At 37.2% G+C, this 25,853-nt stretch overlaps 1 protein-coding gene across 33 annotated transcripts in view; it reads left to right on the top strand.

The window, feature by feature from the left end:
- RUFY3 (RUN and FYVE domain containing 3) overlaps positions 1-25,853 on the top strand; it is a 79,932-nt gene that overhangs the window by 36,948 nt on the left and 17,131 nt on the right. For all 33 annotated transcript variants that reach the window (XR_011538694.1, XR_011538695.1, XM_070614721.1 and 30 more), the window contains 9 exons: positions 10,296-10,469; positions 11,279-11,396; positions 12,536-12,637; positions 16,474-16,597; positions 18,264-18,325; positions 19,521-19,586; positions 20,835-20,904; positions 23,939-24,031; positions 25,322-25,405. Coding sequence is in view for 31 of the 33 variants with exons in the window: in XM_070614712.1 (XP_070470813.1) it covers positions 10,296-10,469; positions 11,279-11,396; positions 12,536-12,637; positions 16,474-16,597; positions 18,264-18,325; positions 19,521-19,586; positions 20,835-20,904; positions 23,939-24,031; positions 25,322-25,405 (893 nt within the window). In the remaining 2 variants the exon portion in view is untranslated. The remainder of the gene's footprint in view (positions 1-10,295; positions 10,470-11,278; positions 11,397-12,535; positions 12,638-16,473; positions 16,598-18,263; positions 18,326-19,520; positions 19,587-20,834; positions 20,905-23,938; positions 24,032-25,321; positions 25,406-25,853) is intronic.

The raw sequence follows: 25,853 nt of genomic DNA, 5'->3' as shown, positions 1-25,853 counted from the left end.
CAACACCAATTCAATTCTAACACTATCTACCTGGGGTTAGTGCAGACTCCACAGGTTAAAGGCTTAAGATGCTCCCTCACTTCAGATGCCAATCACAAGTCTAGGTTGTCACCTGTGCTTCTGACCCACTAGCTATAAATCAGAGGTTTCCATTGACCCCCTCCTCAGGTTTGATAATTTGCCAGAACAGCTCACAGAACTCAGGAACTGTTTACTTATGTTATTAAAGAATATAACTCAGGAACAGCCAGATGGAAGGGGTGCATAGGGCAAAGTATGTGGGAAGGAGCACAGAGTTTCCATTCCCTCTTCAGGTGCACCACCCTCCCAGCACCTTGATGTGTTCACCAACCCAGAAGCTCTCTGAACCTTTCTGGTTAGGATTTTTATGGAGGCTTCATTACGTAGGCCTGATTGATTAAATCATTGGTCATTGGTGATTGAACTCCATCTCCAGTCCCTCTCCCCTCCATGGAGTTGGAGGTCGGGGGAGGGGGAGGGTGAGGCTGAAAGTTCCAGCCCTAGATCAGGTGGCTGGTTTCCCTGGCAACTAGCCCCCATCCTTTGGGCTTTCTAAAAGTCACCTCGTTATGGCTCATTGCCATAAACTCTGTGGTTGAAAGGGGCTTGTTTTGAATAACAAAAGATGCTCCTTTCACCTTTAATTTGAGCTGTTTCAGGAACTGGGAACAGAAACCAAACATCATAGCAAAAGATGCTCCTCTGTCCCTTATCACTTAGGAAATTAGTAGGGTTTTAGGAGCTCTGTGTTAGGAACCGGGGCAGAGACCAATGTATTTATTTCTTATTAGTTCACAGAATTTCACCAAGAATGAGTACGGATTTTTATATAAAAGAATGCTTTTGGAACATTAAATCACCAAATAAGCTCACTCATTTCAATGCTCACTCCAATCAAAAGGCTTTTTTTGGTTATGTTCAGAGGTAGAAGAAAATAGCACTAGATTCTTACTGGAGGCTAACAGTTAAAACTTGACCTGAATCAAGAGAAAGCAGAACCTCTTTTTATTTTTAATTATGGGATTTTTCAAATACATAAAGTAGAGAGAATAGCATAGTGAACTCTAATGTTTCCATCACCCAGCTTCAGTAATTATCAATATTTGCAGATCTTATTTCATCTATTACTCCCACATTTTTGATTCTGGAGTATTTTAAAGCAAACTTCCAACATTATGTGCCACCTGTAAATACTTCAGTATTACACCTAACAAAGTTAACAATAATTTCTTAATAGTAACTGATATTCAACCCATTTTCAAAGTCTGATTGTCTCAAATATGTCCTTTTTCAGTTGGTTTATTTGAATCAAGATCCATACAAGACATACATTATTATGTCTCAAGTCTCAGTTGTTTTTAGATAACAGCTTTATTGAGATATAATTCACATACCATTAGGGTCACACTTTAAACTGTACAGTTCGTTGGTTGGTAGTATATTCACAAAGTTGTGCATCCATCACCACTATCTAATCTCACAATATTTCCATCATCCTATAAAGAAACCCTATAGCCATTAGCATTCACTCTATTCCTCCTTCCTTCCAGTTTCTGGCAACTACTAATCTGCTTTCTGTTTCTATAGATTTGCCTATCTGGACATTTCATATGTTGACCTAGGAAAAATCCATTACAATTTAAACAGCAGATATTTTTTGGGCAATTAGAATTGCAATTCAGAAGACACAGATTCAGGTAGAAACCAAAACTTGTGCTCTGATTACAGGAGAGGGGCTTAGGGTTTTTATGGGAAAAAGGGAGGAAGGTGAGGTGAGTTGTATTAAAGAAGACTTCATTGGTGCCAGCTGAGTGAGGTGAGGCTGGGTGTGTACTTCATAGACTGGCTTGAGACTTGGTCATGAGGCAAAAGACTAGACTTGTACTTCATCGATTGGTTATCACGGTCATCAGCAAAGTCCAGTTTATCAGTCCTTACAAACAGGATATTCTTGTCCTTACTGACTTCTTGGAATGTTGGTGGTTTGGTCCAGTTTGGAAGATAAAGAAAACAAGACGTGCAAGACAATCCCTCTGAAATGGCTGCTCTGGTTCTATTTTAATGTGGCTGGACGTATATCATCTTTCACACACACAAAATCTTTAAATATGGGACCTTTGTATCTGGCTTCTTTCACTCAGCATAATGTTTTCAAGGATCATCTATATTATGGCATGTATCAGTACTTCATTCTTTTTACTGCTGAATAATATTCCATTTTACATGCTACATTTTATTTATTCATTCATCAATTGATTGACATTTGGGTAGTTTCTACCTTTCGGCCATTATAAATAAAGTTGCTGTGAACATTCATGTATAAGTTTTATGTGGACTCGTGTTTCATTTCTCTTGGGTGTATACCTAAAAGTGGAATTGGTCCGCATATGGAATGTGCTGAGCATTCCATATCATGACTATAATGAGGAACTGCCAGGCTGTTTTCCAAAGCAGTTGTACCATTTTACATTCCTACCAGCAATGTACAAGAGTTCCAGTTACTCCACCTTCTCATCAACACTTGTTATTTTCCTTTTTAATTTTTTGTTACATTCATCCTTGTGAATGTAAAGTGGTATCTCATTGTGGTTTTGATTCGCATTTCCCTAATAAGCATCTTTTCATGTACTTAGTAGACATTTGTATATCTTCTCTGGAGATATGTCTATTCAAATCCTTTACCCGTTCTTTCTTAGTGGGTTATGTGTCTTTTGTTGTTGAATTTTAAGAGTTCTTTATATATCCTGGATACTAGATCTGATTTACAAATTCTTTTGTCCCCTTACAAGAGTTGTTTTTTCACTTTCTTGATGACATTCTTTGAGGCACAGTTGTTTTTAATTTTGACAAAGTCCATTTTATCTATTTTTTTCTATTGTTGCTTTGCTTTTGGTGTCATCTAAGAAACCATTTGGTCATATTGTATAATCCTTTTTATATGTTGCTAGATTTGGTTTGTAAGTATTTTGTTGAGGGCTTTGCATCTGTATTCATGAGAGATATTGATCTGTAGTTTTCTTACAATGTCTTTGTCTGATTTTGGTCTCAAGGTAATATTGATCTCATAGAATGAGTTGGGAAGTGTTCCCTCCTCTCCTATTTTTTGGAATTGTTTGTAAAGGATTGATATTAATTCTTCTTTAAATGATAGATTTCAATAGAGAAGCCTTTTAGTGAATAGTGAATCTGGTCCTGGCCTCTGCTTTGTGGGATGTTTTTTTTATTACAAATTCAGTATCTTTACTTGTTATAGATCTATTCAAATTTTCTGTTTCTTCTTGAGTCAGTTTTGGTTGGTAGTTTGTATCTTTCTTAGAAATTGTTCATTTCTTCTAGGTTGTCTATGTGTTGGCATACAGTTGCCCATTGAATTCCCTTATAATCCTTTTTGCTTCTGTAAGGTCAATAGTAGTGTCTCCTGTTCCTTCTTGATCTTAGTAATTTGAGCCTTCTCTCTTTTCCTGTTGGTCAGTCCAGCTAAATGTTTGCTGATGTTGTTGAACCAAGTTTGGGTTTCATTGATTTTTCTCAATAGTTTCATTCACTCTAATCTTTATTATTCTTTCTTCCTGGGGCTTTCTACTGATACATGTATTTATTGGTGGCCCTTGAGGAAGCTGTCTATGAAATCATGGAATTATGATATGCTTGAGCTAGAAGGGTCATCTAGGTCAGTGCTTCTCAAACTTTAATGCACATACACATTGCCTTGGGGTCTGGTTAAAGTGCAGAACCTGACTCGGTGTACCATTGGAGCCTAAGGTTTCCCCTTTCTGAAAGCTTCCAGGTGATGCCAATGTTGATGTTCCAGGACCACACGTAGAGTGGCATGGATCTAGTTCTTTTGGTATCAGAGTCATTTGTCGGGTTTTCCAAACCATGTTGTTTCTCCCCATTCCTGGAATTAATGTGCCCCTCCCTTGAGAATTAGTGCTGCAGTGAGTCATTATGATTGATAAGTGTGTGTGTCATTTCCATCAAATAAAAGGATTACTGAACAAGTTTAACCCTTTCATTTTACAGATGGGGAAATTGAGGCCCCACACAAGTGAGATTCCGTGCCTGGCATTATATAATAAGTTAATTAGCACAAAAAGTTGATTAATATCAAACAGATTAAGAGTAGTGGGTGGATATAATCTTTCTGATGCTGAGGCTTAATTTTAGCAAAGTGCATCTTTGATTATGCTATTACCAAGAAAAGGTGGCAATAAGAATATATAAATTTGTGGTTAAATTTTCTTGAGTAACTCCTTTAAGAGATTGCAACCCAGAGGAAAAGTTACTTAAGGGAATTTTGTTTTCGCTCTTGAGTAGAAGTTTATATGATATCTAAAATGGCATTAGGAGAATAGATAGATAAGGATATAGATATATAGATAATCTAGGATTTCTAAGGCTCTATTGGTTATTTTTAAATGGGGATTGAGTAAAAGTTCATGATTCTCTTGGACAAGTGAGTACCATCAGAATAGTTAAATGATGTTTTATTACAGATCTTTTTAGTACTTTCAGTAATTTCTTTCACTGTCAAGGACTACTCATTCTATGCCCAATCTTGTACTCTGTGAACTATTATAGCAAAAGTTCAAAATAGATTTATTTAGGAATTATTGGTCTTCAGTCATTCTGAACATAGAGTAGGCTTTCCTTTCTATTCTTACCTTCCTATTACTCCGTCGTTTTTAATCTCACGTCGGTGCTCTTAGGTATCATTGGAAAATCTCCGTATGACAACTGTTTTGTTTCTCATATAAGATAAAAGTTTTGATCCGTCAAACAACCCGGAAATTCTGAAAAGTAACTACGATTGTGCTACATATGAATTATTCCTGCTTTACCAAGAATTGGGTACAATATAGCATACTTAACATTAACATAATGTTAAATTTAACTTACTTTCCCTAAAATTATTCATAAAACATTTCAGGATTTCTCTTTGTGAGCATTAGTCATTGCACTCTGAAGAGAGAAAATGGGTCTTGGTCGGAGGACTGGTTTACAGAACAGTGTGATTCACCGTCACTCTTAGTTATAGGACTTTGGGTTCACTTTTGTTGTCACTCTTAACCAAGTGAGCCACTGACTCTGTAAAGTTTATTAAAATTTCCTTATATGGAAATTAGCAGTCTTGAAGAGATATAATGAAAATCCCCGTGATCTTGAAAGAAATTGGATTTGAAAACCAATCGATACAGTTTATTATTGTAACTATAGTCATTTCTGCATGGTTTTTTAGTCCGCTGCTCCTGCTGTGTTGTGTTCTCCACCAAGATGATTTGCGTCTCCATCCATCTATGCACCAAAACTAAAAACGCGGAGGTTACTTTCCATTCTTTCTCCTACTCTCACATCCGAGTGATCATCAAGTCCTGATTCTTGACATTCTACCCCTAGAACGTCTCTCAAACTAACTCCCTCTTCTCCACACAGCAAGCACCCACTGCTCTAGTTCCATCCCTTCGTATTTCTTATTGTTTCTCTCCTCAACCCTCACTCACTCCTCGGCCTTGAGTTCTGGCACCTTTCCCATCCATCTTCCAAAAGGCTGCTAGAATGGCTTCTCTAAAATTCAAATCTGTGCCATCACACCTCACATATGAAGATCTTTACTGAGTTTAAGGTAAAATCCATACTCCTTAAACAAGGTCCTTAGCAATCTCTCCCTTACCTATTTCCCTTATCTCATCTCACAACACTAGCTCATATGCACCATAAACTTCTGGCGTTTTTTCAGTTTTGTTTTTGTTGGTGTGCCATGTTCTTTCATACTTCTGTGCATTTACCCAGGCTGTTCCTTCCATCCTGCTCCCTTCACAGCCCTTCTCCTACTCCTTCCTTGCCTGACTAATTTCTTTTCGTCCTTTAAGATTGAACTCAAAAGTCATCCTCCGTTATTGAAATATGTGGCACCTAGTGATTTCTACATATTAATTTTGTACTCGGCTGCTTCTATGAATTATTATATTTTTGTACAAATTTTAGTTTATTTTGCTTGATTTTTTCTGGGTATAAAATCAGATCATGTGAGAGCAGTAATATTTGATCCACTCTTTTGCAGTTTACATGTCTCCAATTTCTTTATCATCTCTAATTGCATTGGTTTGTCACCCTCAGTACAATATTAAGTTATAGCCATGTTAATAGATATTTCTTAATTTCCTTAAAATGCTATAGTGAATAAACATTTTATAAGTTAAAAAAAACCTCCTCATCCTCTGAAAACTTATATGCACACACCTGCTCCTTAAATTGGAAGGAAAAAAATAAAGGGTCAGGTAGCTTTCTTCTATGCACAGTCCCGTAGCATCCTGTGTATACTTTGCCAGCATTCTTATTGCAGTCTGTTTGCAGTGCTTCTCAAACTTTTGCACAGAAGTACATCCAATGGCAGAGAATATTGTAATGGGCTTACAGCCTGCCTGAAATCCAACATTAATATCATGTCTAGTATCTTGGCCTTCAAAAATATATAAAATTTATGATTGAGCCCACAGAATAGGTATATTTGGTTTAATATAAAAACATTTTAATTTATTTGTCATGGAGTGAAACTGATCTTTGTCAAAGATGATAATGTTTACCCTGAAATTCCAGGTGTTCCCTGTAAGCTACCAGTTTTGTTCTCCAGACGTCTCTATTACCCAAGTTGGATAAATAGTAAGCACCTCAATGTCAAGGACTAGGTCTTTTATCTCTTGATTCTCAGCATTAAGTACAGTATGTTACACCCAGTATCTGTTGAATATTTATTGAAAAAATGAATGAATGAACAAAAGTCCAGTTTTGGAATAGTAATGTTAAATGTTAGTGTTGTGAAAAATTTAAATTTTAAGTTTTTTTCTCATAGAAAAAGTATGACTGACAGCATTGTGAAAGTCATGCATTTTTAAAAATCATTTTCTGGCCTTAGACAATGTAGCAAAACTTTTTTTAAACTTTTTATAGTTAAAAGTGTAAAATATACAGAAAAGATCACATATCATAAGTATTCAACTCAATGAATTTTCACACACTCAACAATTTCACATAACTAACACCCATATCAAAAAACAGAACTTTACTTGCCCCTCAAGAGTCCTTCCGTGCACCTGTCTGGTCATTGCCCCCTTTTTAGCAGCATAGATTCGTTCCAAAAAATCATTTTATATTTGAGTACAATTCAAGACAAGTAGCAAATTAAATAGAGAATTTCTTATTGTATGACAAATCAGGTTAGTGATTTTAGTATTCATTATTAGTAGCCAACATTACAAAATGAAAAAGAAGTAATTTTAAATACTAATTATTTTCAGTAGTTTAATTTAGTACTAACCAGGAAACATAATTAAAATTATTTGTAATGAATATACTCTGGTTATTCAACATAAATGTTGATAATAAGCATTAAATAATTTAACTGTTGTATTAAACAATTGATAATGAGCAGTAAATTCTTTTGAGCTCTTATGTCTAATTGTCAAATTACCCTGATTTTTGTTTCACTTTCTTTTATTTGATTAGAGTAGTAGTTCTCAATGGGGAGGAAGCCTGATACTGTCTCCCAAGGGACCTTTGGCAATAACTGGAGACATTTTTGGCTGTCGTAACTGGAGAGTGCTACTGACATCTAGTGGGTAAAGGCATGGGTTGCTGCTAAACTTAATTCACAGAACAGCCCCCAACAAAAAAGAATTATCTGGCCCAAAATGTCAGTAGTGCCAAGCTTGAATGTAATATTTTCTAACGAATTGGCGGGTTGTTTGTATTTGATGCAGGTTATTTCAAATAGGTTATAGCAGCATACTAATGGAGTCCAAGGTATTAGGAATTTAATTTCGCTAGGCACTAGTTCATCTCCCTATAGTCTGTGCACTCCAGACCCCAACCAAGTGTCTTGAACATTTCTGCTACTGATTACAAGAAGAAAGAGATGAGGCATCATAGAAGAGCTAGTATAAATCCATCACCACTTCCAGAAAACATCTCAGAGCATGGTGTTTTGTACATACTCCAAATCCAGCTCTCTCCATGTGACTAATTCCAATAGGTTGGAATCAGATTGTTTACTTTGACTAGCAGCATTGTTTAATTTTGTTATTAGCTCCCTGAGTTAATGGTCTAAAGGCTTGAGGTAGAGGGAATGGTTCCTCATGGGCAGCCAGTTGTCCAATCCAACCACATTTTCTTACCATTTATTGAGAGATGTTAAATGGAGAATCCAGTAGCTGCCCACAAACCTTCATGCCTCCCCACACAACCCTGCCCTCGTACTTTCTCCCAGTAGTTATTGGGAGGTTAGAAACGCTAGAGCGCACATAAATGTTGGTAATAAAGTTGTTCCTCGAGGTTGTTTTTCAGGGGGTAGTATTTTGTGTATTTCAGCGTCCCCTGTGAGCTTATTCTAGTTTTGACACGACCTACCCTGAACAAAGAGAGCCTAACACATTTGCTGGTGTGCTCTGAGAAAGAATTAATAGCAACATACACCAATTCTGACTTTCATAACGGAGTATTCTCTAAAAATATTACCTCAGAAAACACTACAACAAACCAAGATTTGTATCGTTGTAACTATAAATCTACAAGCCCTTAACAGAGAAGATTAGCTTAGAACTTGGCCATTCGATTCTCTTCATTTAACTGTCAAAGCAGATGGAAATGAAAACATTGTGTGAAGAAAATTACTTGGGACAATTTGAATAAAATAATCTCTTGTGTTGTGGCTTGTTGGTATTATGGAAGCATAGTTTTATTAGTACTTTTAGTCTTCCTAAGGAAAGATAAAATATTTCATAGACCTCTCAGCCTTTTTCGGTTTTTATAGAAATTTGACGTATGTGATGTTTGGGAGCATGCACATGTCACAGTGGAAAAAGCATTAACTTTTGTGTCAGATCCAGGTCCTTGGACTGCTTAACTGTTATGGGCCTGCTTTGCCACCCTAAAAGAAGGGACAGTTCTTAAATGATAAAGTCACAAGAATTAAATAAGGTAGTCATGTGAAATGATCAGAAGCAGGGAACAATAAACATTATATGAAGTCATTGGTTCATTTGTAAGTGGATTATAGTGGTCAAATGCATGCGGTTTGGAGTCAGAGAATCAGGATCTAGACTCCGGCTCTGTCATCTATTACTGGCGCTGCCCGGAGGCCGGCTGCTTTACTCTCTTAAGCTTCATTTTCCTTCCTTGTAAATTGGTGCGATTTGTAACTGTCTCATAGGATGTTGTAAGGAGGGATTGAGATCATAATTGTAAAGAAGCAACCCTCAGTACCTCAGCACAAGGTACACACCAATAAATGAAAGTAGTGAGTGCCTAGATTGTTCTGAATTCTGTCAGGTGAAACATGGTACTTAATCCCTTTCCTCAATAGTTTATCTTTCTGGTTGATGAGAGCCACATACTCTGTGCTGTCAAAAAATTTGGGATTCATTAAGTTCTGTTATGGCATTATAGTAATAATGTTACTTTTTTAGTTTGTTTAATAATGCTTAGTTTAAATAATAATGCTAATTGGTATAAATACTAATAACAAATCATATATTTGGAATAGTTTGTTTTTAAGTACTTTATCCTTTGTTTCTACATTGCTTTATTTATTTATTTATTTATTTTGGTGAGAATGATTGGCCCTGAGCTAACGTCTGTTGCCAATCTTCCTCATTTTGCATGAGGAAGATTGTTGCTGAGCTAACATCTGTGCCAGTTTTCCTCCATTTTGTATGTGGGATGCCACCACAGCATGGCTTAATGAGCAGTGTGTAGGTCTGCACCTGGGATCTAAACCCATGAACCCTGGGCCGCCAAAGGGGAACATGCAAGCTTAACCACTATGCTGCCAGGCCAGCCCCTCCATTGCTTTAATTTTTTTAGAGCACTTTGCAGACTGTGTAGGAGCAGAGCAGGGGTGAAGCAGTGTGGAGGATGTATACTAGTGAGCTATGATAGGTGCCCAAGTTAGCATGGCGACAGAGGCAGTGGTGAGGATATTAAAAGACTCAAAATTCAAGGTATTCAAGTCTCAAACTTTGATAATTTCTGCTGTTTCATCAAGGATATACCTAAGGGAAACAGGCATCTTTTTTAACAGCAAGTACATGGTGGAGAAGAATAAAACAAGTAATAGCACAGTTTGGTGTCACTGCCTTGATTTTGCCAAGACACCAACTGTCTTACCCGCCATTGCTGTTGCACCATCAGTGCAAATGTCAAGACAGTGAAATTATACCAAATTTTAAAATGAACTATTTCCAGTAACCAGGCTTCATCCTCTCCCCCTTTGGCTGCAGATCCTAATTACCTCATGGCTAACGAACGCATGAACCTGATGAACATGGCTAAGCTGAGTATCAAGGGCTTGATTGAATCAGCTCTGAATCTGGGGAGGACTCTGGACTCGGACTACGCACCTCTTCAGCAGTTCTTCGTGGTGATGGAGCACTGCCTCAAACATGGCTTGAAAGGTAGGCCATGGCCTCAAAATGCAAATGTGCATGTGGCTCTTTCTAGCAATACATGCCGAAGAAGAAGAGCATTCTTTGTGGAGCCAAAGAATAAGAGGCCTGAATTAATAACATTAATCTATTAGAACGCAGCCTGTGTGGGCGCAGGGCTATGGTTGACGTAAAGGACTTAGAGGACTTAAAAAACGTAGATCATTGAATGTTAGAGCTGGAAGGGCCATGGCAAGAACCTAGTCCAATATGGCAGCTCTGTTTGACAGGTGGAAACAGCCCTAGAGTGGGACATGACTTGCCCAAGCCCACATGGTGAGTGAGGGCAGAGCAAGTGCTAAGACTCAGATCTCCTGACTCTTGCTTCCGTGCTCTTCATACTTAACCATGAGCCTTGAGGGCAGGACCTGGTCTTGTTCACTTTTGCATCTTTTCCTTCTCCCTCCCCAATATTTGATAGCCTGTTTCTGGATTATATATTCTCTTCCACTGGACTGTTTTCTTCACTAATACCAGGCAGCTTTAGGTACTATATTGTTAAAACATTTTCTTGTATTATAGGGCTAGTCCATAAATTCTTCCTGAAAGAGGAAGGACTGAGTCTTGGGAAGTAGGGGATTTTTGATTTTCACAAAATGTTACCTATTCTGAAAGCATGAATAATTTTAGAACTGTCTGATAATGTAGGATTACGTCCCTGGAAAGAGTATTGAATAGATGGGAGGGGTTTTGCGTGTGTGTGTGTGTGTGTGTGTGTGTGGAGGGCGTGTTTATGTTGTAAAGAGCATTAAAATATCGATTTCTTTTTATTGCCTTAGCTAAGAAAACTTTTCTTGGACAAAATAAATCCTTCTGGGGCCCTCTAGAATTGGTAGAAAAGCTTGTTCCAGAAGCTGCAGAGATAACAGCAAGTGTTAAAGATCTTCCAGGACTAAAGTAAGTTCAAGGTTGAATTCTCTTTGTGGGGGAAAATATTCTTATTAACTGTCTCCTTGAAGAATGAGTCTAAACACAATGATGACCATAATAATTTATTTCATAACAATCCAAAATGCATAACGTTGTTATGAATAGGCACTGTTATGACAGAACTGGTAATTTAGAATATTAAGAGAACTGTGCCTGTGAAGGATAATTATTATTAATCTAAAAGAGGCTGTCTTCATGTTAAAATGCCAAACGTTTCCTTATTTTTTAAAGCACTTGTGGGAATCAACTAGTGAGTCTCAAGAGTTTAGATCAAGGGATATGGCATGCTGGACTTGACTTTAAAAAACTGGAATGTCAGGGCTGGCCCAGAGGCATAGTGGTTAAGTTTGCATACTGTTTTGGCAGCCTGGGGTTTGCAGGTTTGGATACCGAGTGCAGACCCACACACTGCTCATCAAACCATGCTGTGATGGCATACCACGTACAAAATACAGGAAGATTGGCACAGATGTTAGCTCAAGGACAGTCTTCCTCAAGCAAAAAAAAAGGCGAGGGGAGCTGAGAAGATTGGCAAAAGATGTTAGCTCAGGGCCAATTTTACTCACCAAAAAAAAATATATGTATATATATATATATATATGTTCAGTGGAGTTTGAGAACCAAAATTGAAACAGTTGTCAAGTGAACTTCAGGAACTGACACCTAGAACCTGCCTTAGAACTTCAAAAAGAGTAGTAATCACCTCCCCAAATTAGATTGGTTTAATTTTAATCAGATTGAGATCTAAGTGGCCTGGGTCTGCATTATTTTTATTTGGGTACTTATGTGATCCACACTAAATTTATGAGTATTTATGGTTACTAATCTGATGGAACATTTTCACTTGCGCATCCCAGAGGTCTTGTCTTCAAATTGTCTTCTCATTCAGTAATTAATTCTTCACAAGAGCATTTGTCCCACACACACCCTCCAGATCCCACTAACCCACACAGACTTCCTCGCATAGGAATGTGATGGCAGAGGTTGTGAGGAGCACCTCAGCATGCCAGTTACACTGGGGGACCACTAGCAAGAATAAGTGAATCTGTCCCACTGTGGCCACTATCTCTGTTACCTTTAGTAGTTTGGTTTCTGTCTTTTTGTAGGACACCAGTAGGCAGAGGAAGAGCCTGGCTTCGTTTGGCATTAATGCAAAAGAAACTTTCAGAATACATGAAAGCTTTGATCAATAAGAAGGAACTTCTCAGGTATGAACATCTTCTTGTTGAGCCTTGTTCTTTTCTTGCTATGTTCTACATCATATGAAGTCGAATCTCATAAATGTACCGTTTTGGTAGATCAGTAATAGTTGATTCATGACAGTTTCCCATAGTTCAACTAATACCTTCTCCCACACCTCACACATGCTCAAGAATGGATGTTTTTATATTACATGTGTTCATTCTGTCACTGTAACATATATAGTCTTTTGCAGGGCAGGCCAAAGCTTAACACCTCCCCAAAACAGGAAAGGCTTTTAACACTTTAGCATGAACCCAGGCTCAGTGAGACAGGAAGTTGACTTGTAACATTAAATTCAAATACAGCACACACAGGAAATTTCCAGATGGATCATAGATATAAATGGGAAAGACAAAACAATAAAACTTCTAGAAGAAAACATAAGGTAGACAAAAATTTCTGAAACAGCATTCATAAAGTTCCACCCTTAAAGAAAAAAATGGATAAATTAGTCTACCTTAAAATGAAGAACTTTGTTCATCAAAAGACACTCTTAAGGGGCCAGCCCTGTGGCTTAGTGGTTAAGTTTGGCACACTCCTCTTCGGCAGCCCAGGTTTGGTTCCCAAGCACGGACCTACACCACTTGGCGATGGTCATGCTCTGGTAGCAACACACATACAAAATAGAGGAAGGTTGGCACAGATGTTAGCTCAGGGTGAATCCTCCTCAGCAGAAAAAAAAAAAGGTACTCATACAATTAAGAGTAAAAGGCAACCGATAGAGTCAAGAGTAGAGTCAACCGATAGGAGAGATTTGTAATACATAAGACATATATTCAACAAATGATGCATATTCAGTGTATATAGAGAACTCCTTCAATCCAATGAGAAGAAGGCAGACAAGCAAATTTAAAAATAGGTAAAGGACTGGAAGAGGCATTTCACAAGAGAGAAAATTGAAATGACTAATAAATATAAAAAGATACCTAACTTCACTAGCCATCCTGCAAATGTAAATTAAACAACAATATGATACTATTGTACACCCACCAAAATGGCTGAAATGAAAAAGACAGATAATACCTAGTGTTGGCAAGGATGTGAAACAACTTTAATGTTCTGCTGATGGGAAAGTTAACTGGTACAGAAACGTAGGAAATGATGTTTATCATTATCTGTAAAAGCTGATCATAAGCATACCTTATGACACAATGATTCTACTTCTAGTTTTATATCCAATAAAAATGCATAGTTAAGTTCCACAAAAGATGTGAACGAGAATGTTCATGCTACTATAGTGTTTGTAATACCCCCAAATGTTTGTAATAGACCCCAAGTGTCTATTCACAGTAGAATGGCTGAGTAAATTGTGGTATATTCCTACAATGAAATCCCATATAGCAACTAGACACGGCAACATGGATGAAGCTCCCAAGTGTAATTTTGGGCAAAAGAAACAAGACACAAAAAATACATTGTGTACTGTTCCTTGTATATAAAGTTCAGAAATATACAAAACTAATGTTTCATGATAGAAGTCAGGAAAAAGGCTCCTGTTGGCGGGGCAGGGTAGTAAACAGGGAGTAGAAGGGAGCACAAGGTGGCTTCCCAGGTTCTGGTAATACACTGTTTCTTAATTGGGGTGCTGGTTACATGCGTGTGTTCTCTTCATGAAAATGCATATACCTGTCTTGTGTGATTTGTGTACTTTTGTATATATACTTAGAGATCATTAATATTTACCAAAAGAAACTTGAATATAGCAGATTGCCTCTGAGAAATACTATGAGAAGAAGTAACAGAATTTAAAGACCTGGCTGGATTTTGCAAGAACCTAGTTTATACAAGAAATAGCACTGCAGATCCTAATATGAAGCATTGTTTTAATGTTGCTTCAGCTATGTATGCCATTGATTGCTGTTTTCTTGCCTAAGAAAATTATACAAATCAGGAGAAAGGGAAATAGGAACCGTTCCAGGGAGCTTATTTATTTCAAAAAGGGAGGACTCAGCTTTCCAACGGTCAAGACTTGAAGTGGTATGGGGTCCACTGTTCAAGCTGTAGGCGGCTGCAGGGGAGTGTCTTTGATCAAAGTTGCCTGATTCGAATTGGGGTCTGAAGAATTGGTGCTCTTTGTCCAGCAGAGCACCAGGGTAAATGGGTTCAGTCTCATGAACGAGACAGAATACTTCCTTATACAGAGCTTCACGCGCTTTCACCCAGCAGTTTCACGCCTGTCTGTCTAACGGAAATGCATTTGTTTATGTACCAGAAACCATGTGCAGTAGTGTTCAGAGAAGCACTGCAGCCTGCACAGCTGCAGCCATAAATAGGATGGATACATTGTGGTATACTCCTACCTTAGAATACTGTCCAGCAGTGAAAGCGAATGAACTACCATTGCATACGAAAATACACACGAATCTGACAAATGAAATACTGCATGAAGGAAGCCAGACACAAAAAAAGTGTGAACTGTGTGGCTTTTGAGAGAATAAACTGTTAAAGACCCTTATGCCTTCCAGTTCTACTCAGTTTCATTCACAGGCTATCAAAGAACAAAAATAGCGTGTGGGCGGCTATTGAGAGAGATGGTGCATTTGCGGGTTATCCGTGGGCTGTTTTTGAACTGACTTAGCATTTTTTAATATTTTTTATAATCAAAAAGAAAGAAGAAACTCTTATCAGTGAATCGTATTGATTGTTTCCAATGATTGAGGTTGACCATGAACAGTCCCAAGTGACTTTGTTGGAAACATGTTTCAGTCATGTCAGATTGATTGAAAAATATTTCAAGTCAGTGAGTTTTTGTGTATTGATAATTTGGATGCATCATGAAGCAGTATTTAATCATGTGTGGGTCTTCTAGAAATTTTATCCATTCAGAATTATTCAAGTACTTTATTTCTCTTTTGCTTTTTTATTTCTAAGTCATTTTCAGCCTGTTAGGCCTGGCCTGTGGAATTTGTCATGGTAAAAAGCCAAAAACAGCCTAACTGTTCATCAGAGAGGGGTTGGCTAAAGAAAAGGAAGTTTTGACCAAAATAGTTTCCTACTATATCCATACAAGGATGTCTTAAAAACAGTATAAATGAAGCTGCAGAAAATTACCTGTTGAAATAGAAAACCGAAAAAAAGAAATTCAAGATAATGTTAATAGTATAACACCTTTTTAGTATTCCTCAAAAATATATGTGTCTCCATAAATGATCTAAAAAGTTATATATCAAGGTCTTAGGTCAGTGGTGGGTAGAATTAATAGGGTTTCTTGTGTGGCTTTTTTTTTAATTCTGTAATGAAAACTGACTTTATTAAACAATAAAACATAATGATCCCTTAAACATTTTAAATCATCCTTAACCTATTATCCATGTTACTTTTTAGGCAACTTTTGCTAACTAGTCAAAAATATATGTAATTCAACAGATCACATTTTTTAAATGTTTGTTACATTAAAGGAGTATGGTACTTAAATAGAATTAAAAATAAAAGCAAATCAGAAAAAAGATTTTTAAAAACAAAACAAACAATTTTTTTAAGATGCATAAAAGATTGAAAAATTATCCCATGGTGCATCACAAATACAAATATGTAGGTAAAGCATGAATATTGACTTCGATGAAGATACCATTCTGACCACTTTTCTTTCAGCTGGACTGTCTATTATCTAGAGTCTATTCCTGCACCTCTTATCTAAAATAAAGTAGGTATCCAAGCCATCCCCTTTTTTTACTTTTTTGCCATTATCATAGACGACCATATTCAACCATGAGGCAAGCATTTTTTCTCCTTGTCTCATGATTACGTCATTGGATTGTTGAGGTTTTATCACAATAGAGCATTCTATGGATTTCTCTTACAGCGAATTCTATGAACCCAATGCCCTCATGATGGAAGAAGAAGGAGCCATAATTGCTGGTCTCTTGGTGGGTCTGAATGTCATTGATGCCAATTTCTGTATGAAAGGAGAAGATTTGGACTCTCAGGTATGAGAAGGATACTTAGTTACCAAGTGTGTCCCTCTGAGTTGTTATCTCAGGATTTGGATTGACCAGATTATACAACCAAATTAGGGGAAATTCTGTGTCATAAATAGGATTTTCTTTAATTTTGATGTGAATATAAAAAATTTGTTTTTCCTTCCAACTTGGCTCATTTATGCATTATGAATGTTTTTCAAATTCTTATCTTTCCTGTGATCCCTGTTAAAAGTATTTTGCACAGGGGCCATCCCAGTGGCGCAGTAGTTAAGTTCGCACGTCCTGCTTCGGCAGCCCAAAGTTCACATGTTTGGATCCTGGGTGCGGACCTAACACCACGTGTCAAGCCCTGCTGTGGTGGCATCCCATGTAAAATAGAGGAAGATTGGCACAGATGTTAGCTCAACGACAATCTTCCTCACACACACAAAAATATGTATATATTTTGCCCAGGCTAAGATTTATACACATGCTAAATACTAAAAGCCAGTGTGACATGCTGGTTAAGAGTGAAGGCTCTGAAGCCACACTGTTTAGGTTCATATTCTGGTTTCTTCATTTTCTAACTGAATATATTTTGTAATTATTTAGTTTCTTGATGATTCAAATTCCTTATCTGTAATACAGGGATAAAAAAAGAGTGTCTGTATCTATTTCATAGGTTTATTCTGAAGAATACAGGATTTACTACATGTAATGCACTTCGAACAGGGCCTGGCACATATAAATTGCCCAATAAATACAGCTGCTCCTTTCTCTATGACTGTTTCTCACCCCTTCTGTATGAGATACTACGACAAATTCCTATTATGTTTTACTCTGAGAAAATGGAAAAGGAACTATGATATTTTGATATGAATTATAAAAAAGAAATAAGCTGAATAATAAAATAGCAGTCTTGAAAACTTCAGACATAGGCATCCAGGAAAGTTTGGAAGAACAGATACCAAAGTGTCATACTGCTCATCTTTGGGTGGTTGGGATTATGGGTGTTTTATGTTACTTCCTTTTGTTTATCTGTATTTTCTGAAACTTCTGTAAGGGAATGGGCATTATTTTTGTAATTACAATTTTTTTAAAGTTTTTCCTAAAAGCAAATAGGAATAGCAGAACACTTGAAATAAGCCAAAAAGAAAAACTTTAAATCTTAAATTTATAATAAGTATTCTCTTGACTTTTTTAGTCTTTTTGTGTGTGTGTGTGAGGAAGATTGGCCCTGAGCTAGCATCTGTTGCCAATCTTCCTCTTTTTGCTTGAGGAAGATTGTCACTGAGCTCACATCAGTGCCATTCTTCCTCTGTTTTGTGCGTGAGACACCACCATAGCATGGCTTGATGAGTGGTATGTAGGTCCACACCTGGGATCCAAACCCACAAACCCCAGGCCACCAAAGTGGAGCATACAAACTTAACCACTATGCTACCAGGCTGGCCCCATGGTTTTCTTAGTCTTGCTCTGGTCTACTAGTCTTCTTGGCAATCTTGATTCTTTATTTACTTACAACCCTTGTCAATTCTTGGTTAGACTACAAGTAAAACAGTAAGTTTTCATCAAAAATTTCTCATAATTGTCATGACTACATTATCATTTTGAGTGCCTAAAAAGAGACATTGTGTTATGTCTTGAAAAAAGTGTCTAATTTTATATTAAATTCTGAAAATTCTCTCTGTAGGTTGGAGTTATAGATTTTTCAATGTATCTCAAGGATGGGAACAGCAGTAAAGGTAGTGAAGGGTATGTATAAAGAAAATTAGGTTTCTTTTTCTTTAATGTTCTTCAGTAGTATTTGAAGTTTACACAATACTGCCTTAACAAACTTGCTGAAAGAACTCCTGGTGATATAGCTTTAATAGAGTCTTGCCAAAAATATCTGACTATTGTGCCTGCTCAACCCTAAAAGGGGTTTTAGTTAACTGTGATTTTCCTGCTTTGTGGTTCAGGGGCAAACAAAATAAAAAATTTTTAAAAAGGAATCCAATGCTCCATGTCTTAAGGTAGTGTTTGAAAACCTGGTCTTCCTGACCAGAAGGATTGCATTCTCACTTGGCTTAAAATTGGAACTATTGAGTCTGCATCATGGGGTCCCGTAAAATGTGAACCTGAGGCAGACCTGCGGGAGAGTTCATGAGAACTCTGCACTACTTTTACAACTCTTGTAAATCTAAAATTATTCCAAAATAAGAACATTTTAAAATATTCATTTGGTACTTAGAAATTAGAGATCAGAAGCACACATTGTGCCTTTGGTAAATTTAGCAGTTGAAAGCACAGTTAGTCTGAAGTTGAGCAAAGATTGTATCGCTTGTTCTTTAAGTAGTTGTTGAGGCCTGTGGCCTTGATTGTCTTTCATTTGAGAAGTCTGACTTTTGCCTGTTATGAATAAGTTGGTTCCAGAAGTGAATCTCCTCTTCCCACACTTTATTTTCTCATGTGATAATAAGCACTTGATCTGTATGAAAGCCTTTTATACCATTCACTTTGAGATATAAATAGCATTTAAGGGCAAATATATAGCCTTAGAGAATGACTGTTATTACACGGCAATAAGCTTAATTCAATTCCTATGACAAATGGAAAATTATTATAAATAATACTGGTGAAGCTAAAAGACCTATCCTTGCAAGAAGAAAATTTTATTCTTTAAATGCCTCCGATAGATTGTAGTATTATACCTATAAACCAGAGTTTTTTAAGTGTGTAAGCTGTAACAAAGGCTTTATTAAAATTTTGGGCGGTTTTTTTTTTTTTTCATTTTTAAACCTCCAAGACTTTCTTGTTGATATGTCAAGGGAATTATAAATCAGGTCTGTCTTCGTGTTCAGTGTATCTGTGCCACAATTTCCTTTTTTTGTTTTATGAAAAGATTAGGGGAGGAATCTTGGTGTTTCTAATGTTATTTTATTTCTATTTTCTCTTTTTTTCCCCCCAGAGATGGCCAGATTACTGCAATTCTGGACCAGAAGAACTATGTAGAAGAACTCAACAGACATCTGAAGTAAAGAATGAATAAATACTATTCCTTTCCTGGGGGTTTTGTTGTGGGGGAAGGGAAGGGTAAACTGATGAGCAGTGGGGATGAATTCAGATCAGACTCAACAAATATACATAGAATGCAGGAGCTAGGCCCTGGATAAATGACATTTAACTGTTTTGGTGACCTTTAATGAAAGGCAGTATACAATTAGTATTTAATTATAACTGCAGTGATTAAATAAGTTAAGAATTCTTAAATATGTGACATATACAGTTGAAATTGGCAGCCCTCTTGGTTCAGTAGATCCAGCCACGTATTTCAAGACTAATCTTAAGTAAGCTACTTATTGCCTTAGCGTCTTTAGATTAGTTATATCTTGTTGGTCACTTGCATTTCTCATTTATACATTGAATTGATAGCATTAATTTACCCTCTCTTCATCATCACTACCGTTAATTTACCAAGTACTCACTGAGTATTTTTCAGAACTGTCCAGGACAGGAAACAATCTCCTCTTTCCCGAGGAGAGCTATCCAAATTCTATTGGTATTCTCAAGTACGTTGATGTTCTTGTTATGCTAAAGACTGTTGAATAATTCAGAAGAATTAATATATCAATTAATTATTATCTTGTTTATAGTTCTCTTTTAAAGATTATCATTTTAATGTAAGACCTATAATATGATTATATCAGTATCAATATCAATTTTGAGTAGTCTTGGTTCCAGCTAGAAAATTCAAGAACAATTTAAGTACATTTTCTTTGGAGACCAAGAACTAATAATGACTACCATGGAGATGTTAGTCAAGCAAAGGTATGGTTACAGTTGATGATAAAATATAAACATGACTATTATTCACTCTCTTCATGCCTCAGTTTCTTTATCTGTCATTGGGGATACCTGATGCATAGAGTTATTGAAAGCAGTAAATGAAATAATACAAGTAAAATAATTTAGAAGAGTGCTTGCTGTACGGCAAGCACTTAACTCATGGAGCTTATTATATAAAAGTAAACCTTCAAGTTGACTGTGTAGCGCATCAGCCCTTTTATTTCATTCAACAAATGCTTATGAAATACGAACTTCAGTGCCAAGGATGTAACCAGGAAGACACGCAGCCCCTTGTAAGCTTCTTAGAGCCTGCAAGTCTATCTTGAATTGTGGACATTAGACCAGGAGTGATACATGTGATGAGTGTTTAAATGGAGAGCACAGGATATTGTTCGTTTTCCAAAAGAAACCGTTTATGTCTTTCTTCTCTTGATAGTGCTACTGTAAACAACCTTCAGGCAAAAGTGGATGCGTTAGAAAAATCCAACACGAAGCTGACAGAGGAGGTAAATGTTTTAGAAATTATTTGATTGACGAAGAATTTAATAATGTGCATTAGTGGGACCAATAATTTCTGTGGAGCTTTGGAAATAACAGACTTGACTTTTCCAATAATATCTACTATGGGATGTAATTCCTTGTTCTGACTGAGAATGGCCAGCTGGCTTATTTCAGGGATCTCAGTTATCCAGTTGGATTGTGTAGGCATAGAAGCTGGGCTGTTAAATATCTTGCTTTCTTTTGTGTGAATGTTTTGTCTGAGTTAGCCTAGAATTAATGTTTAGCATATAGCAGGATATTCATCATTTATTCATTCAGCAGACATTTTGGGTACTCCTTATGTGCTAGAGCTAGACAAAGATTTATACGTGCGAGGCATTGATTTATGAATGCCAGATTGGCAAGCTCCCCGCCGTCACGGGTCTTGCTTTCTCCTTTTGGAGGGGGTGAGGTAGAGAACATAAGGAGCGCTGATCAGAAGACCAGTAATCCCTGCTTACATGTCATGTGCTCCTGAGCAAGTAAGTCACTTGACCTCCAAGAGGCCAGTTCCCTGGCTGGCAGATGAGGGTGTTTATACTTCCCCTTTCAGCTTCAGAGTTACTCTGAAGATCAGATGAGAATATATATGGGAAAACTCCTAGAAAATTCCTTAAAATAAGAATAAAAATTAACCTTAGGTTTTTCTTCTGATTAGTAGAGATATTTTTTTTCTAACTTGCCAAAGGCTAAGCTGCAAGTTTTTTTTTTCAATAGCATTAGATGTTTCTATGAAAATTCTTAAATAAATTTTCTAGGTGGCAAAGACTTTGTTTATCCTCTCTATTTCTAATTATAACCCTCCTGTCACATTTGTTGTTAGTGCCATTTCCGACTCCTAGGGACCCTGTGTACATCAGAGTGGAACCCAGCCTGGTCTTTTTTGCACCGACTTCTCATGTTCTGGCGCTCTATCAGACAGTGCTCTGCTGCTTTTCGTAGGGTTTTCATGGCCATTGTTTCGGAAATGGGTGCCAGTCCTTCTTCCTAGTCTGTCTTCATCTGGAAGCTCCACTGAAACTCTGTCCACCATGGGTGACCTGCTAGTATTTGAAATCCCGGTGGTGTAGCTTTCAGCATCATAGCAACACACAGTCGCCACAGTGTGATCATTGACAGACTGGTGGTGTGGTTCCCTGATCAGGATATGAACCCTGGGCGGTGGTGGTGAGAGTGCTGAATCTTAACCCCTAGTCCACCAGGGCTGGCTATCCTGCTACATACAGTGGGATAAATTTGGTTTAAATGAAACCAAGTTAAAGCACTAGTCAGGAAGATGCTGTTTAATCAGTTTTTCTTCAGAATGAACATTTTCATTGTTTTAACTTTAAAAGATCTTCCTTATTACCCGGCTCTGTGGGCTTCATTTTTGGATGCAGATTCTTAAATTGTATTCAAACTTTAATTTACGGATATGATCTTTAGAATTTCAAGGCTTTTGAAATATTCTACATAGAGGTTTTCTCCTGGGGTTCTGCTGCTACTGTATTGAGACGATGTGGCAGAGCAGTTAAGCATGGTCTCTGAGTAAACTGGGTTTGTGTCCCTGCTCCGGCGCTTGCCAGCTTTCTACTCCTGGGCCAATAACTTAAGCCTCTATTCCTTGATTTACTTATCTGTAAAATGGGGATGATAAGAATAATAATAAGTTTTTGTGTGAATTAAATGATGTAATACATACGGGCCTAGACCTATGCCTGACGGATCATAAGCACTCAGTAGACGCAGTCGTTGATTTTATTCCCTCAGTCACAAGACTTGTCCTCCCGACCGAGGTTCATTTTACTAACAATATTAACTTATTCATTCATTTACTTATTTATTTCACCAATAACATTTATTTTCGAGAGACTTTGAACTTTTAGAGTAAGCTCTGGGTACAGGCTTTATAAAAAACAGATAAAGCTAATCAGGTCTGTCTTTTCTCTTTTCCATATATTTTGCATTTGAGAGGGCCAATAAGAAAAATAATAGACCTCTTTTCCCCTCCTGAGTTCTGAACCCATATGACAAAATGAGAAGAATTAAGCAGATGAAGATCTATAAATATCCTCATTGTCATTGGTGAAGCTGAATTAGAAAGCCCACGTTGATCTCAGCCGTCATTTCCTAGGACTTTCTCTGACGCTGGGATCTTGGAAGAAGCTATCTGAGGGTGCACTTGGATCTTGAGAGCACCCCCACTTACCCGGAGTGACTTCTTTACACATTATTAGGCCCCGGGAGCAGACCTGCCTCTAGAAAGCATGCCGAGCCCTCACTCCTCTGCTCACACATGAGAACAGGAGCCAACCAGGACCCACACCCGCTGCTAGTGAGGAGACGGTAGAAGGAGACCAGCCCGGCCAGAGGAGCCCGCTCCTTTCCTTTCCCAGCATCGTTCAGGCACCGTCACATTCTCTGTGGGGAGTTGAGTTCAGTAGGTGCCGAAAAGGAAAAGTGTTTCCACTTTCCATGGAATGGAGATATAAATGTTTCCCCTTAGCAGTATACTGCTAATAACATTCCCTTCTCTTTTTAGGCCCTCAAATGAAAAATCTCTTCAATGCTTAGTGGCGTCCTTTTTAGAGAGAGAACTTTGGAGTCACTTCTTGACTCTTAAAAATCATCTGTGAAGGGTCTTATAGAGAGTTCGTGAGATGGGTCCCAAGGCATGAGGTGACCTCTTGAACATTTTGGAAATAGGTATTGCAACTAAATATAACTACAAGTTATCCATGAGGACACCCTTGAAGTAAATGATCTTAAGTTAACGTTTTAGAAGTGAAAAAAGTTTACACAAAAAGCAGCAATAGGAGATATTTTTTATTTTTGTCTAACCTGCTTTAAAAGTATTTCTTGTAAGTTCCCTATAAGACCATTTTTATGGAGTTCTAGTTAGCTTGCCTTCTTTCTGAGAATATCTAAGCCTGAAAATCATGTCCTAGCAGATCATGAATTATCTTATCCTGTGTTAATGGAAGAAAGATATAAGATTATCTTTTTAAATTTTATCAACAGCTTGCAGTTGCAAACAACAGGATTATTACTTTGCAAGAAGAAATGGAACGAGTTAAAGAGGAAAGCTCCTACATATTGGAATCCAATCGGAAGGTTAATCTTACTGCACTTACTAAATATTCCTAGACAGCGTGTCAGTGTGTTGGGGTGGGGGGAGGCTCTGGAAACGGCAAGCATTTGCGTTTATCAAGCACTCTGTTTTTACTAACACTCCATGCAAAACTGAGTGAATGATGAAGGTTATGGGGGGTGATGCTGCTTCTACAGATGTTCCTTGGCATCCTTGGTTTAGAGATTTCAAGAAACAGTCTAATTCAGTTTCTTGTTTTTGTATACTAATGATTTGTACTGTAAGTTTTATATTTGTTATATTAAATATACCATTATTTTTAGACCACGTTATTGTTGTATAAGAAGTGTTTATCTGATAGCACTGGGAAAGAGTTACCATATAAATGAATTTTCTAGATAATTTAGCCCTGAAAGTACCAAACTTTTATATATGTGTGAACAGATATTTTGCAAACCTTTAATGTATCTCACAATTCTAAGCATTCTTAAGTAGAGGATATAATTTAACACATTTAGCCTTTTATGATGACTGAAGATCATAATTATCAACATTGGCAATTCTGTACTAAATTATAATGGTGCCACTTTAGGGGCTGTTGAAATTGATAGTTTCTAGCACCTATACTTAAATATTCCCAGATTGCTGTGGGTGGTTTTTTTTCTGCCTTTTATGATTTCACTGGCATCTCTTACTTCTGACTGCTGTTAGTGTTGCCATCTCTAGAAAGGTCTCCTGCCTTTTATTCTGATGGCTTTAACCTACTGTGACCTAGGAATCCAGATTTGCACAGTTATTAAAATTGTTCCTAAAGAGTAAGTAACTAGGCTCTGAATGGGGACTAAAGTAGTTTTCTATGAGTAACATACTTGACTTTAATGCATGGACTTTGTGAAAACGGTGACTGCTCAGAAGAGTTTTCTGATGATGTGCTTATTTTTAGCTGTGCTCTCTCTGGATGGCTGGAGACACCAGCTGTGAGATCTCTGGAGAAGGAATATATTAACCATTTGAACCTTTGACTCAATTCATAGTTTACAGTGGATGCTATTTTGTTTTTAGAGGCTGATTTTTAAGACTTCTACCACTTGGTTTGGTAAACGCTCTTAGAACTTTAAACAAAATTGCAAAAAATCCCCAATTCAGCTTAAGAATTTTTTATTTATTAAACCTCTTCCATTTCTTCATTGTCTTCATTCATTGTTATACCCGCTTAGGTATGACCATTTTTTCTTTCTAAGTAGCAATGCTAGTGTCAGCTAACTGTAGATTCCTTAAATTCTTAAATGTGCACTATTTTATTTATCTTCAAGGGTCCTAAGCAAGACAGAACTTCAGAAGGGCAAGCACTAAGTGAAGCAAGAAAGCATTTAAAGGAGGAGACACAATTACGACTGGTAAACTTCACTTACATTCTAAAAGTTCAGGAATATGTTAAAACATAACGGCCTTCTTGGGGGTTTTATGTTACAGACCAAGATCAGGAATATCAGTAGTGTTCTAACAAATTTTTATGGAACCTGTAAAACTGTTTCTCACTTTTTTTAACCCATATTCCCTATAATGCTTTCTCAATCTATTTTCTGAGTCTTCTCAGCAGCCAATAGGATTTTGCCAATCCTAATTTTTTTACTATTATAGTTTGTATTGCAGAAACGTTAGGTATATGGAACCTACTTTTTAAAACTATGTGGTCCCCCTCCCCTCCTACCTCCGTCCTCACCCCTGCAAAGATTCTGATTTGTCTCCTTAGGGCAGCTCCTCTTCTCCTTGCTAAGAATCATTAATGTATTATTGTACTCTTTTACTTTTAGCTGTTATTTTGGAATTTATTCTTGTTCTTAT

Source organism: Equus przewalskii, chromosome 3 (genome assembly GCF_037783145.1).
Source record: "Equus przewalskii isolate Varuska chromosome 3, EquPr2, whole genome shotgun sequence".
NCBI classification, from domain to species: Eukaryota; Metazoa; Chordata; class Mammalia; order Perissodactyla; family Equidae; genus Equus; species Equus przewalskii.
This window is presented reverse-complemented; position numbering and strand designations above follow the sequence as displayed.